The sequence below is a fragment of the Chelonoidis abingdonii genome, chromosome 17 (genome assembly GCF_003597395.2).
Source record: "Chelonoidis abingdonii isolate Lonesome George chromosome 17, CheloAbing_2.0, whole genome shotgun sequence".
Taxonomy (NCBI): Eukaryota; Metazoa; Chordata; order Testudines; family Testudinidae; genus Chelonoidis; species Chelonoidis abingdonii.
This window is the reverse complement of record NC_133785.1, coordinates 16,426,265-16,441,539: the sequence shown is the minus strand read 5'-3', so window position 1 is coordinate 16,441,539 and position 15,275 is coordinate 16,426,265. Positions and strand designations below refer to the sequence as shown.

The window sequence follows — 15,275 nt, the reverse complement described above, 5'->3', positions numbered from 1 at the left end:
ATGAAATGTAGCTTATATTCTAGATTCTAATAGCAAACGGTAACATACTTACGAACACCAAAGCCATTTTGCAGAAATTTACACCAAAATTTACCTGTAGTGTCGTCACTGCTTTTCTCCTTGCTTGGACTAAGAGTATCTGACAAATCAGATTCTTTTGCTCTTGCTTGGTTTTCTGTAAGAGAAAAGGAGAACCTCAATTAAAATGTGTGTGTTTCCTATGGCTTTTTCTCCCCCCTTAGTATAAATTCTAGATCTACTGCTAGAAGCTGCTTAAAGTGTAGAACTGAAGAAAACTGTTACACTTGTGCTTTAATAAAAGCCAGTGTTTTTCTTGTGTCTTTAAAATTCCACTCCAAAATGAATTAAACAGCCATAGGATCAAATATTTAATGTTACAGTCTAACATGAGATGGTAACTGCCTCATAGATAGCCTCGGCTTTTGTTTAAAGCTGTACTCTTGCCAGTTGGAACCCAGTGTAAAAGCTGGTTGTTTTGTTCAGTCTTTCTGGGAACAAATCAGAAAAAACAGCAGCAACATTTCCAGAACAATACAGATTTTGTATCATGATGGAAAGAAAATGCTGTTGAGAACAAAACTTGATTTTACAGTGTTTTGAATACGTAAAAGAACAGCAATAGATGCCTATGTGCATTGTGTTGTAATATAAATTTGAAATGAAATATGAATAAAGATTAATCTTAGTAATGCGAATCATCAGTATTTTAATTAGTTTTTTTAAAATAGTTTTACGTTTAGGTTATGTTAATAGGAAATGGTCTAAATGCTTGCAGAAAAGCACCTCTGAAAGGGCTTATGGATCATCAGCCTTCTGTAATCTGTCCTCTAGATAGTTACATGAAGTTTAGTGGAACCATGGAAGCAGTTTTTTGGCTAGGTCTAGAGGCCTCACAAGGAGAGAAAATGGGAAGGGAAGTAGACTTCATTATCCTAATTCATCCTTTTCCCATGCAACAGTCCGCTTGACTCAACAAGGCCAAAGACTCACTTTATGTGCCTGTAATAGCTTAATTTTATTTCTGAACTTCAATTTAGCTCAGATGGATGCACACAGACACAATGGCGGTGGACCAAAAGACAAGAATTATGAATCATGCCCTCATCATCAAGGCTTGAGGACACATATAATAAAAGTATTCTTGGCTCATTGCACTCTGGCTTGTTTGGATAGCACCGTTGTCTACCCACAAATTGGTGGACCCTTCTCCTCGGGCACAAGTGCCAAGAAATGAAGGAGTTAGATACATAGATAGCTATTATAATGCTCCCAGTATAGTCTTTCCTTCCACATCAGCATGAAGCACTGTCAACACAAATCCTGTCTTCACCTGCTGATATTTAATGCATGTGCCCCCCCCCCTCAAAAAAACAAAAACCATCTAGCAGAAGAGGGAAGAAAGGATATAAAGTTATAGACAAATAAGTGCATGGGAAACCTATCAGAATTATGTAAAAGAAAGTTATCAGACATTGTGAACTCGTTATTTCTTGTCAGACAAAGACTCGGTGGAACTGAAAAGCAAAAACAAATTCAACAGAAACTAACGGCCTTGCTCTGGGGAACAGACAAGTGGTCAAAGGGTAAGACACAGATAGGTTAACAGAATACGCTTTTCCCTTTCATACAGGACAAGGTAAAAAAGATTGTACCAGGTCATCATGTCAGAGGAACATCCAGATGTGTGAGTCACAACAGAAGATAAACAACAAACAAACAAGGTACCTCATTTTTGTTAACATGTCAGTCAAGAAAGAAGGTGGTAGCCATCAACATATGCCTTCCCCTAAGACTAATGGTTCGTGAGTTCTGGCAGCTATTTCCTTGCTCTGCTTCACACTTATCACGGACAAGTTACTTAACCTCAGTGTCTAACTTTCCCTGTCTGTAAAGTGAGAGAAGTACTTCCCTACCTTACAGGGATAAGAGATTTCATTCATTAATCTTTTTAAAGCACTTCATGGTACTTGGATAGAAGGCACATAGTAACTACCAAATAATTATTATCCAGTCCATAAAATTGTCTTTGGAGCTCTGACAAGCATTAACCAAAATAACATATTTGCTTTAAAACCTAGGTGGCTAGACTAGCACTGTCAAATTTAGGCTCTAAAAGTTTCTCCCATGTTGTTTATGTCAGTGGCTATTCCAGAAATATTAAGATGAGCAAGTTTTATATCAGGTAACTCCATTTCCATATATATGCATATCTAGTATTTGCTCTATGCAAAATAGGATAAAAGATACAAGTTCTAGACCCTGGATTCCATCACACACACAGGATCCATAATCAGAGTTAGACTTTACTGGATTTTAGGAGACATCATGCGCAGGCTTGTGCATCTGAAATGGTAGAAGTCAAAGTGACTAAGGACTTGCCTAGATGGTGAATTCTTGCGCAACAAGCCAGGATGTGAATTTACCACACACCAGGTTGCTGCTCATTAACTCAGTGAAAGTCTTGGAATGTGGATTAGCATACTGCAGCTTGAAAACACAGAATGCTAAACTGCTCCAGGACTTTCACAGCAGGTCCACACAGTAAATTACTGCATGGCAAGCTGGTAAACTACAGAGTCACACCCTGGCTCATCTACGTGGTGAGTTACTGTGTGGCAAGCCCCAACTAGCTTGGTAGGTTGAGGAACTAGATTTCTATTCTGGAAACCAGAATTCAACAAGTACATATTACTTTAGTGGTCTCATCCTACTTTCTTACGGACATTTGCCTGGGTCTAATGCCACAAAGTTCAGGTAGTTTTTTTGGTCACCCTTGGTTAAGAAGCCTAAAACAAATATTAAAAATAATAGGGGTATTTTCAGGAGGAGCAGTGGCAGACTCAAGGACAGAAATTCATTCAGTAGTCCAATTCTGATCTCAGTTACTCAGAGTTTACCCCAATGTAACTGTGATCAAAATCTGGCCCAATAGCTAACTGTACAACTATTTAGTGTAGTCCCCTACTTTCATGTATACTAAGCTCACTTTTCCAAAATCTGCAGGTATTGCACTTTAATGAAAAATTTGACTAATTTTTATACACCACAGTTTGGTAACAAAGCTCTTTCCTGGAATTTTTTTTTTCCATTTCAATTTTTTCACACTTTCAATAGTAAAAGTGAGTTACTTTAATGCATGGGACAATAAAATAAAGTCTATTTTAAAATTTGTTGACACCATTCTCATTGCAGTATTAATAAATACTAAAAATAGCTCATCATTTTGCAAGATAACATTGGCATGCAAGTGTTAAATTTCAGTTAGGCTTATTGTATGCATTCTTTTGCCAAACATGGCATGTTGTCTGGAGTTTATACAAGCTTGGTAACAAGCTAAAATGGAGCTGCACAGAGAAGATGAAGTAATTCTAAAAACAAAGTTGGAATCCAGAATGATCAAAATATGTTTAAATGTAACAATATCTATGATGACAGATGAGCAGAAATCAATACTCTGATATATTAAGAAACATTAATGAAAAGGATGGAAAAAATTGTTAAATGTCAGCATTTTACCACTATATCCACTGAACAAACAAAATATTAAAATGTTAATATTGTGCTCAATGTTGGGACTATCATAAATTACTAACATCTGTAGCACTCCTGATTTTGGCTCTGCAACATGAGGCTCATTACTATTAAGGGACTTAAGTTGCCCATAAATAAATATTTGTATTTTAGTTTTCCTTATAAAAAGATCATGAAATAAGAAAGTGACAAACTTTAAAAGGTTGCACATTCATGTTTTATCTTTAAAAAAGCAGGTTTAAGATTAGGGTTCATTTGAACAGTGTTAGGATATTTCTAGATTATTTACAAAAACCCACACCTTTTTCCTCTTAGCTGTTAACTAAGACTAACTAATATATTCTGGTTCTGCTCAGTGAAAAAACTCAATCTGAACTTTATTTAGTAGTGAGAGATTTTAAACAAGCTTACAAAAAATTCCTTTTTAAAAAACCTTTGGATGAGAAATACACAGGTGAGAAGTCAGTCAAGACCAGTCCTCCACACCCCTCCATTCCTCAAAGTAGTTTGCTTATGATTCCTCCCCATAAAATAGTTATATAGTGATGTATCAATGGACACTAGCTACATTTACTCTCTTTGTGGACTTGTTAAAAAAATTACCTTATATTTCCAATATTTAACAAAAAAATTATTGTTATTGGTTTAAATCAGAAACATTTTAAATACACCCGCTAATAAAACATGCTTCAAAAGGAGTTATATAAATCAGAAATCTAACCTCTCAAAAGCTTTGTTTCTTCCACTTTGGTTAGATGTCCTTCGTCTATGAACTTGTCTGCCAAACAAAATAAACGTTACTATCCAAGTCCAAATTCAGCAAGCATTTCCCTGTGCACGTCTATGTCATTCACATTCCATGACCAAATTTAAAGAGGACAGTATTACTCCATATCCCTGCTTGAACAAAAATTTGATTCTGGCATGGGAAATTACGCAGATGATCACCCAGTTAACTATAACTTTGCTATAATGCAAAGCATAATGAAGACAGCAGAAATTATGTTAAGTATTTGCTTTTGCTATTTAATAATATCCATTCTTAAATACTTCAGCTAGTTAATGAAGGATTAATTTTACTTTGTAAAGTTATTCTACAGGTTTTTTATATATGACTAAAAAGTCAAACTGAGAACAATTAGCATTTACCAGCTTCTTAGAAAAAACTAGATTTATCAGAAAGTGGAGTTTCTGAATTTATAGCCTCCCCAGATCTCCACTTCTAGTTCTGTGATCAGATGCTCACATAGATGGCCATGAGAAAAGCCATTTACATAAAAAAAAGAGTGAAATGATGAGCATGGGCTTGGACAGCTGGCATTTAGCACAAGTTTTTGCCAATTCACAACTAGTTTTCCCCGCACCGATCATTCAGACCGAGCTACAGCAGTTGTATGAAGCCATGGTGGGTAGATTTTGTGGAGAGGGGGGGGAATATGGGGGGCACAATGGATCCACTGCCTGAAGCATTTTCAACCCTTCTTTGTGGCTTGGGGGGGGGGGGGAGGAAAGGAGGAGCAGGGCAGAAAAGAAGTGTCCTGTCTTTCCTTGTTCCATGTTGTTACAGAAATCTACAGAGGTAAGGAAAGACCACTGGATTTCACAGGAAAGAAGCCATAGTTTCTTCTAGCAAGGCAAAAAAGCACCTGAGGAAGTCTGCCTGCACCCCTGGAGAAGGAGCTGAACATAAGAATCCTGCATCCACATTAGCTACCCACCTGCCTGATTTATAGATGAGAACGACTCCATTCATAATGGTGGCAGCCACATCATAAAACAATTAGTTAGAATGGGCGTGTAACTAGTTTATGGCAGCAAAATGTGTTGCAGATTTTGGACTCTGCACAAATCCATGCATGGTCAAAACTAAAAGCAGTCTACAATTAGTGTAAAAAAAGGTGGTCGTCTTTCTTGACCTTGGTCTAGTTTCCTGGCCAACTCAAACTGCTTTCAGCAGTGTATTTTCTGCATGTTTTTTATTAAGAATTCTGATGAAAAAGCCTAATTTTTAACATTTCCTCCACCACAGTGATTCATAGTGTGTTCATGTATGTGGAGATAGTTTATAAGTTTAATATAGGCTTTGCAGACCACAATTTGATTTTTGGCATAACTTCTTCAGTAAACCCTACATCACACATGAATACAACTGATTGATTAAAAGCTGCTATTGATGTTTTCCATTTTTATACTGTACAACAATTTAACAACAGTATGCAAGATGCCATGAAGTATCAACAGAGTTCAAAGCAAATGGAAAAGTTTGTTTTGACTTGGCCATATTTATTTATAATAATAAATACACAGGACTTGGTGACATATGTAGAAGATTTTGAGACCCTGCAAGCCAACGCTGGAATGTGGCAACAGAGTTTTGAGCAGGCTGGACTTAGAGTCAATCTTGGTAAAAATCGAGGCTATGACAAGTTCAAATGGAGGGAACTGACTCCAGTTCCTTGTGACAAGAAGATGCCAATAATGTTAAAAGGTAGAGTGTATAAAACTAATTTGAGCCATCCTAATATACAGGACAGTGACTAGGCCAGCCACTAGAAAAGATTTCAGTACGCTGTCCTCTACAGAAATGAAGATGTTGAGATGGACAAATGGTAGGACAGTCATTGATATTCTCCAGTGACTGCTCCTCAAGAAGCTGGCACACTAGTACAGTATTCTAGTTTATTGTAAGAATTATTTACTGAGACTGTGTACTTCAGAGGTAAAGTGGAAATTATTTTAAAGTTAGATTGCACTTTTGTTTGCTTCTTTATGATGAATGAATGTGGTCTGAAGGGTTTTGAGGGGCTTTTTTATGGTTTTCTGCTTGTTTTTCTACCTTAGAATTACCCTTTGTCTTTTTAAAATCTTTGGGACAGGGACTGTCTTATTATCTGTATTACTGTAATAATCATACCTAATCGTGGACTAGGACCCCACTGTGCAAGGCACTGTGTTCATACAGCATACAGCACAATAGTGCCCTGTAATTATTACTACTGCTACTAGTAAGTAGTCTTCTGTTGTTCAGAACAGTTCAGATGCAACAGCTCACAATAAACGTGTTCGATTTAACAAGAACACCTTTTATCCAAAATGTCAGTGTCTGAAGTTACATAGGAGTTAAAAAATTATCCCGCATGTTTGCAGTCTGACTAAAAACCCTTTCCCCTCTTAATTGCTCACAAGTAACTCTTAAAGCATCATCATTTTATTAATATTCAGTCAAAGCATTAGAGAGTCTTCCAGGGTAGACAAAACTTTAAGCACATTTAATAAATCAGAAAGAAGCAAAAGGACATTAGCCCAATTTTCCCCTTTGTAGGTCACCTTTAATATGTCCCATATGTTATTTATGAAAATATTAGAAATAACCATTAAAATAATTAAAAGAAATATCCACTTTTAAAAATAAAAAACTTCCTTAAAAGTTTAAGGCAAGAGTTAGTCACATATAAAATATACCCACTTTTATTAAAAAAAAAAGCACAGAAGCAAAGGTTAAAATACCAGTGGGAGAAAAAAAGAGGCGAAGCTTAAAACGGGGAAAATTGCACGCTGCATCACTTTCCTCTTATCTGCATAGTGTTTTCACCACATTTGGTATAATTAAGTGTCCCACATTAATAACAGCAATGTATCACTACACACCTAACAAAAGGCTGAAAAACTAAAATCCTGGCCCTACTGAAATCAATGAGAGTTTTACCACTGACTTCAAAGTGACCAGGATTTCATCTTATAATACAGCGAAGCAGTCTAGGAGTTAATGCAAAAAGCAATGAGAAATGGAGAGAATAGGTGAGGAGCAAACAACAAATATATCAAGCTAGTGTTCCTCTCAGACCATTCAAAACAGGGTTTCACAAAAAACTTTTCAGATAGTGTGACCCAAATCTTAAGGCTAGCAGAGGCTGGGATTTTCAAAGGAGCTTAAGGGAACTAGATGCCTAATTTCCATTGTAATTGAATGGGGATTTTGTTGTAAATTCCCTTAGGCTCCTCTATTTGACCAAGTTCTTGAAGTTTGGTGTTTTCAGCTATAAGATTCTCCCCACTTCCAATAAGTTTTATCTTTTATTTTCTTCTCTTGCTTACTTCAAAGGCATGTTGAAATCTTGTAGTTAAATCAAGATGATCACTTTTGTATACTTATAGACAGAAGTGCCCATCAGCTTTAGTTTGCACATCTCGTGCTAAGATGTCAATTAATATACAATTTTAATTAGCTAAAAGAACAAACAGTGCATACATCATACCACTGAAAATGAAGTTGACTTCACCAATTAGACCAGCAAGCTCACTTTTATTATGCCCTCTGTTAGAAAGAGGAGCCTTGAGGAATCTCTACCAAGCTTAAAACTACTGAGGATAATTTTCTTTTTAAGTCTCCACTTGAGAAATTTTGGATCAGTCCCAAAATTTTTGGCAGATACAGCCCATGCCATTTTTAAAAGGAATTAACCTGTATTTACTTTTTGGTATTTTGGTTTATTGATAAGTTTTCTTAGGTCTTCTGAAATGGGCATTGAGAGTATTCGGATATAAATAAAATTTATAATATTGTATTCCATGCCTTAAAAAGCAGAAACACACCAATAAAGTCATACTATGTGATGTTCATTACATTTTGGCAGTGAATCTAAGAAACTCAACAGCGGTCAACATGCATAACAATTGATTTTTGTAGTCAAAGAAAATTATTGCCTCTCTTCTGTTTCTGAGCACTTCTCTCAGCTCTATTAATTCATAATTTAATTTAAATGTTTAGAGTTACACCTAACAAATTTTGTAAAATCCTTCCTAGCGCAACAGCAGTGCGGGGGAGGAGGGAAGCATTGTTCCTTCTGGGGTCTCCAAGTTATTAAAAAAAGTTCCATATTCCATGCTTTCATAGAGCGTTCAGGTTTCTCCCCAACTGGTGCTCCTGTCCCAGCTCACAGAACAAACTAAGAAGAAATGGAATTTTTCCTTAAAAATTTGCTCCATGCAGACATGACTGTTTCTCTACTAATAATCCTCAAAGTCATTTGCTTTGAAAAGCAAGTTTTTCACCTCAAGCACAAAAATTATCTGCCTCCCTACAAGATCAGTGGTAAGCACTTATGCTCCATTTCTTTGCATCCTATGGAAAATCTTATCTTTCCACATGAAAATACCAGTCTCTTATAGTTTTGTTCTTGCAGTCACACTTTATCTAGCACAAGCTGCATTATAAAACTTTAAAATTATCAGAAATTAAATATATAATGCTAAACAGAGAAGAGACAACAGGCACCATTACCTCATCCCTATCTGTCTGCTGCAGCCTGCAATGTTTGTTTTAACTGGCAATGTTAGTCAGGCTTCCAGCTTTTCTTATTTTCCCATCAATGTTACAAAATTAGGTCAATCTTAACACGCACACGGCAACATTGTGGCACTCACACTCTCTCGCTGATAGAAAGTAATCACAGATTAAGTGTTAAACACAGATCATGCGCTCAGCACTTTACAAAAGCAACAAAGATATCTCCTACTCTTAAAGAGAGTCAGCTTTGCTGGAGTTCAAAATGCCATAATTCTATACTTACAGTACATTTCCACTACTGCAGAAATATTAAGTAGTACTGACAAATGTATTTTTCAAGTAACATTTTTGATATTTTGTTTTTTTTGTTTTAAAGTCAATGTGATGAATTCTCTGTACTCACTCTGGCACTCTATGAACTGATGAATAAAAGTGCAGTCCCCTCCACTCTTTGAAAGAAAGTGCTCTAGTAAAGAAAGAAACACTTCAGTTTACATGTCCTTATCATCTTAGAACTGATGTAACTATAAAATCTGAAATATATATTAAAATATTTGTAAATTAGGCGTTATTCTCAGATTTCAATATGGTGGATCAACCTAATATACAAGCAGACAAGACATTTTCTGTTGAAATAGTTAAGAATTATTTTTGGAAATTAGAAATTATATACATTGTTTTTTAGACCTGGTTGCAGAAAATATTGGGAAAGTAACCTTAGCATATTCAATTAAAAGTATGTTCAATTTTTAAAGTGTAAACTTTAATACTAAACTCTATGAAAGTTGTTAATGAAATTGAATGAAAAATATTTACCTCAAGAATTATAATACTATTTCTAAAAATCTTTATTTAACAAGTTTAGTAACTGATTCATTTTACAAAAATTCCTACATTTAGCAGCAACTAGAACACCAATTTCAGTTTAGCTAGGTCATAAATTACACACACACACACACACACACACACACACAGACACACACACACACACTACTTCCACTGGCAAATCTATAGTTGCACCAAAAAGATTTAACTCAGTATTCATCAACAGACAAATTAAAAATCAATTCAGAATATATAAGATGATGCAATCCTCGACACTTTCTTACAGTGCAGTTTACTGAAATATCAAACCCCATAGCATTGAGAAGCAAGCAGTTTCTACCATGAGTATATTATTAGTGCTGAACAAAAAAGATATTAAATCCTTGCACTAAGAGAAAGAAGAAACAATTTTACATATTTTATTCTTAATTTGAATATGTTTATCCTTATTTTAAAAAGTCCTTTTAGAGCTAAAGTGATTTTTTTTCTTTACTCTTTAATTGTAATCCCTCCTAAAATTTGAAAACACATACAAACAAAATCAGTTTTGTTTTTTTACGTTGGCAAATGTTATTTTTCCTTATAATGAGACTCCAACCAAAAGAACACAATAAAACACAACTAGATTTCTTTGAAACACAATGGTCTAGTGTGTAATGTCCTGCAGTGGGTTCAATTCCCAGTTCTGCCAAAGACTTCTTCTGTAATCATGGTCAAATCACTATTCTTGTGAGGCTCGGTTCCCTGTACATAAAATGGGGATGATAATAATTCCTTTTTCACACACTATCTTTACTGTTTAGATTGTAAGCTCTTTGGGTCAGGCACTGTCTGTCTTTTATTACATATGAATAGCACCACATGGAATGAGGCCCTGACCTCTGTTGGGGCCTCTATTATTCTTTGTATTACAGAAAAAGGAATGGAAATATGGGGGGGAGGAATAGTGAATACAGGGCGGAAGTGGATGATAGGCGACTAGGGGAAGCATGATGGAGAATGTGAGTGGGGCAGCTGCCTATCTTTTCTAGACAGATAGAGGGAAAGGAGGAGAGCTTACTCACACCTTGTGCAGTAACTGGAGTTCTTTGAATTGTGTCCTCCTATGGGTGTTCCACTTCAGGTGTGCTCATACCCCTTGCACCCTTTATTCAGAGATTTTTAGAAGTAGTGCCTATTTGGCCTGTGCATGGACTTTGTGCCCCACTCCAAAGTTATATAAGGCTGTGTGGGCAAACTGCCCACAGTTCCTTCTCTACCATGAAGTCCCCAGAGAAAACTCTAAAGTAGAGGGTAAGGAGGACACACAGTGGATTACCCACAGGATCATACATCTTGAAGAACTCCAGTTACTGCATAAGGTGAGTTAACCTCTCCTTCTTCCAGTAGTGTCCCTTTGGGCACTCCACTTCAGGTGACTACCAAGCAGTACCTCCAGCTGAAGGACGGGGTTTCAGCATCAAGTCTATGACTGAAGACAATACAACCTTTTTAACAGCAGTATCTGATTTAGAAAAAAGACGGTTACTCACCTTTGTAATTGTTGCTCTTCGAGATATGTTGCTCATATCCATTCTAATTAGGTGCACGCGCACAATCGGAGAATTTTTACCCTAGCAATACCCGGTTGGTCGGCTGCGGAGCCCCCTGGAGTGGCACCTTCATGGCACTGGATATATACCCCAGCCAACCCAGCACCCCCCCAGTTCCTTCTTGCCAGCTACTTCGATAGTGGTGAAAAAGGGCGGGTTTGGAATGGATATGAGCAACACATCTCAAAGAACAACAGTTACAAAGGTGAGTAACCGTCTTTTCTTCTTCGAGTGCTTGCTAATATCGATTCCAACTAGGTGACTCCAAAGCCTTACCTAGGGGTGAGGTCGGAGTGAGACATCGCTGAGTGCAGAACCACTGAGCCAAATGCGGCATCATCTCTAGACTGCTGTACTAACGCATAGTGAGTGGCAAAGGTATGAACGAATGACCAAACCGCCGTTCTAAGATCTCATGGATTGGAATTTGTGCCAGGAAAGCGGTTGAGGAGGCTTGAGCTCTCGTGGAGTGGGCAGTGAGGCATGGCATCGGGACACCGGTCAAGTCGTAGCAAGCACGAATACAGGACGTGATCCAAGGACGTTGCAAGGAAACTGGTAGGCCTTTCATCTGGTCAGCCACTGCAATGAAGAGTTGAGTCGTCTTCCTAAACGGCTTTGAATGCTCGATATAGAATGCGAGGGCCCTGCAAACATCCAGAGAGTGCATACGCTGATCTTGCCACTTAGCATGTGGCTTAGGATGGAAGACCAGGAGGAAGATATCCTGGTTCACACGAAAAGCTGATACCACACTGGGGAGAAAGGCACGGTAGGGGCAAAGCTGTGCCTTGTCTTTATGGAAGACTATACGGAGGTTCCGACATGAGGGCTCTGATTTCAGAAGTGATGGCTGTGAAGTGATGGCTACAAGGAAGGCTGTCTTCCATGATAGATAAAGGCGTGTGCATGTAGTCATTGGCTCGAACGGGGGCCCCGTGAGCCTGGAGAGGATCAGGTTAAGGTCCCATGCCAGAACCTGTTGACGCAGTTGTGGGTATAGGCGATCTAAGCCCTTTAGGAATCTAACGACCATCGGGTTAGAAAAAACCAAGGAAGCATGTTCCCCTGGATGGAACGCCGAGATAGCAGCCAGGTGAGCCCTGACAGATGATAATACCAGGCCCTGCTGCTTTAGGGATAGGAGATAGTCCAATATAAGTGGTATCGACGCCTGAAAGGGGGGCATTGCGTGCTGCTCGCACCAACCGAGAAGCGCTTCCATTTGGCTAAGTAGATGGTCCGTGTGGAGTTTCCTGCTGCCTAACAGAACCTGCTGCACGGATTGTGAGCACAGTAACTCTGCCCGAGTCAGCCATACAGCATCCACGCTGAAAGGTGGAGCGATTGCAGGTCGGGGTGACAAAGTCGTCCATGGTCCTGGGAGATCAGGTCTGGCCATAGTGGGAGCGTGATCGGAGGCTCTACTGACAACTCCAGGAGCGTGGTATACCAGTGCTGCCTTGGCCATGCTGGAGTGACCAGAATCATGCATGCCTTCTCCCTGCGCAGCTTGAGCAGGACCCCATGGACCAGGGGGAATGGAGGGAAGGCACAGAAAAACTGGTCTGTCCACGGAAGTAGGAAAGCGTCTGATAGGGAGCCCTGAGAGCGTCCTTGGAGAGAACAGAACACTTGGAAGTGCCAATTGATGCGCGAGGTGAATGGGTCGATCTGGGGAAACCCCTACCTCTGGAAGATGGAGTGGATGACATCTGGATGAATTGACCACTCGTGAGTTTGGAATGACCCGCTGAGACGGTCTGCCAGCGTGTTCTGGACTCCTGGAAGAAACGACGCCATCAGATGTATTGAGTGGACTATGCAAAACTCCCAAAGGCAAATGGCCTCCTAGCATAGGGGGAACGACCGGGCTCCCCCTTGCTTGTTGATGTAGAACAAGGCCGTGGTGTTGTCTGTGAGGATTCCCACACAATGGCCATGTAGGAGACCACGAAATGCCTGACATGCTAGGCGTACTGCCATCAGTTCTCGAACATTCATGTGCAAGTTAGTTTGGATGCCCTGTGTCTGGTGTTCCCCGAGGTGGGCGCCCCAGCCCAGAGACGATGCATCTGTGACAAGGTATAAGGAAGGTTGTGGGGTGTGAAATGGTACCCCTTCACCCACCGACATGTGGTTCAGCCAACAGCTGAGGGAGGTCAAGACCGATTCCGGAACCGTGATCACCATGTTCAGGCTGTCCCAACCCGGATGATACACTGTTGATACCCAGGCCTGAAGCGGGCGAAGCCAAAGTCTGGCATGTCTGGTTACGTAAGTGCATGACGCCATATGCCCCAGAAGGCCGAGGCATGTCCTTATCGTGGAAGTCGGAAAGCTTTGGAAGCTGCGGATGATGTTTGCGATAGCCTGAAAATGAGTGTCTGTCAGGAGAGCGCGGGCGAGTCTGGAGTCTAAGACTGCCCCGATAAACTCTATTCTCTGGGATGGTTCCAGAGTTGACTTCTCTGTTGAGTAAGATGCCCAGTTGGTGGAAGATGCCTAGGATAAATTGGACATGGGATTGCACTTCTTACCTGCTGTGGCCCCGAATGAGCCAGTCGTCGAGATATGGAACACCTGTATTCATTGTCGATGAAAGTAGGCTGCCACGGTGGCCATACGTTTGGTGAACACTCTCGGAGTCGTGGACAGCCCGAAGGGAAGGATGGCAAATTGGTAATGTTTGTGGTTTACCACAAAGCGAAGGAAGCGCCTGTTTGAGTCTAAAGTCCCACTCCTTTTTGGTTTGAGGCCTGAAAGCCTTACAGATCTTGCACTTTCTGGTCTGGTGAGACTCCCTGAGGTACTTTAAACAAGAGTTGTGGGGATCTCCCATTGGCATAGGCTTCGAACAGGCTGAGCACAGCTTAAAGCCCAGAGCCCTGGGCATGAGCCCGGGTGGCATGCCGGGAGGAAGTGGGGGAGGGACCCCTTCCAGCCTGCTAACTTCACTCATAAGACTAATTCTATAACTATCAACTACTGTATTACACTAAATCTATAACTATATAACTACTAAGAACTAGAACATATCTAAACCGGGAAGTAAAAGCTAGGGACAGTGGAGAGCTATGCCACGCTCCACAGTTCCAATGACTGTCACGGGCGGTAAGAAGGAACTGAGGGGGCACTGGGTCAGCTGGGGTATATATCCAGCACCATGAAGGAGCCACTCCAGGGGGCTCCACAACCGACCCATCGGGTATTGCTAGGGTAAAAATTCTCTGACGATCATGCACGCAGCGCGCACACACCTAATTGGAATCGATATGAGCAGCCACTCAAAGAAGAACTGGTATGTATGGAAATCTACATGGTAGCCTTACACGTATCCAGAATAGGAACATTCTTGAGCAATGCCATAGATGTAGATAGAGATTTTGTGGAATGGGCCAACACCCTAGGACGAGTTCATATGTCTGTAAATTTATAGCAAATGTGATACAGACAGAAATCCACTTGAAGAGTCTCCACCTTTGAAGCTACCTGCAATAGACATGAACAGTCTGGGTGACTTCTTAAATGACTTAGTTCTGTCCACATAAAAAGCCAATGCCCTCCTAACAATCGAAGTGTGTAAAATGACATCCTCTCTGGACTTTGTGAAATAACCAGAAGGTGGAAAACTTGGTTCATGTGAAACTCAGATGACACCTTCGGTAAAAATTTTAGGCATGGGATGTAATGAAAATTTGTCCTTGAAAAATACTGTAAAATGGAGGATCTGTCATTAGGACTCCTATTTCTCCAACCCTAGAAACAGAGGTGATGGTCTCCAGAAAGGCTGCCATCGGAGATAAATTAAGAAGAGAAGAGGTAGTCATTGGCTCAAGGGGGGGAAAGCCCATAAGGTATCAAAGTACTAAATCAAAATCCCAAATAAGAGTAGGTTTCTTAACTTGGGCGAAAAGATTCCCCAATCCTCTCAGAAACCTTACAGTTGTAGGATGGGAGAAGACTAAGAATCCCTCAACCGCTGAATGGAAGGCTGTTATAGCCACCAAGTGACCCTG

General features: G+C 39.8%; 1 protein-coding gene across 22 annotated transcripts in view; it reads right to left on the bottom strand.

Annotated features, from left to right (window-relative positions):
- Positions 1-15,275, bottom strand: part of SLMAP (sarcolemma associated protein) — a 196,588-nt gene that overhangs the window by 30,511 nt on the left and 150,802 nt on the right. For 20 of the 22 annotated variants that reach the window (XM_032801362.2, XM_075073310.1, XM_075073309.1 and 17 more), the window contains 3 exons: positions 9,243-9,305; positions 4,274-4,330; positions 95-175 (listed from right to left, as the gene is read on the bottom strand). In XM_032801362.2, coding sequence (XP_032657253.1) covers positions 95-175; positions 4,274-4,330; positions 9,243-9,305 — 201 coding nt within the window. The remainder of the gene's footprint in view (positions 1-94; positions 176-4,273; positions 4,331-9,242; positions 9,306-15,275) is intronic. The other 2 variants (XM_032801367.2, XM_075073314.1) reach the window with 1 other exon arrangement.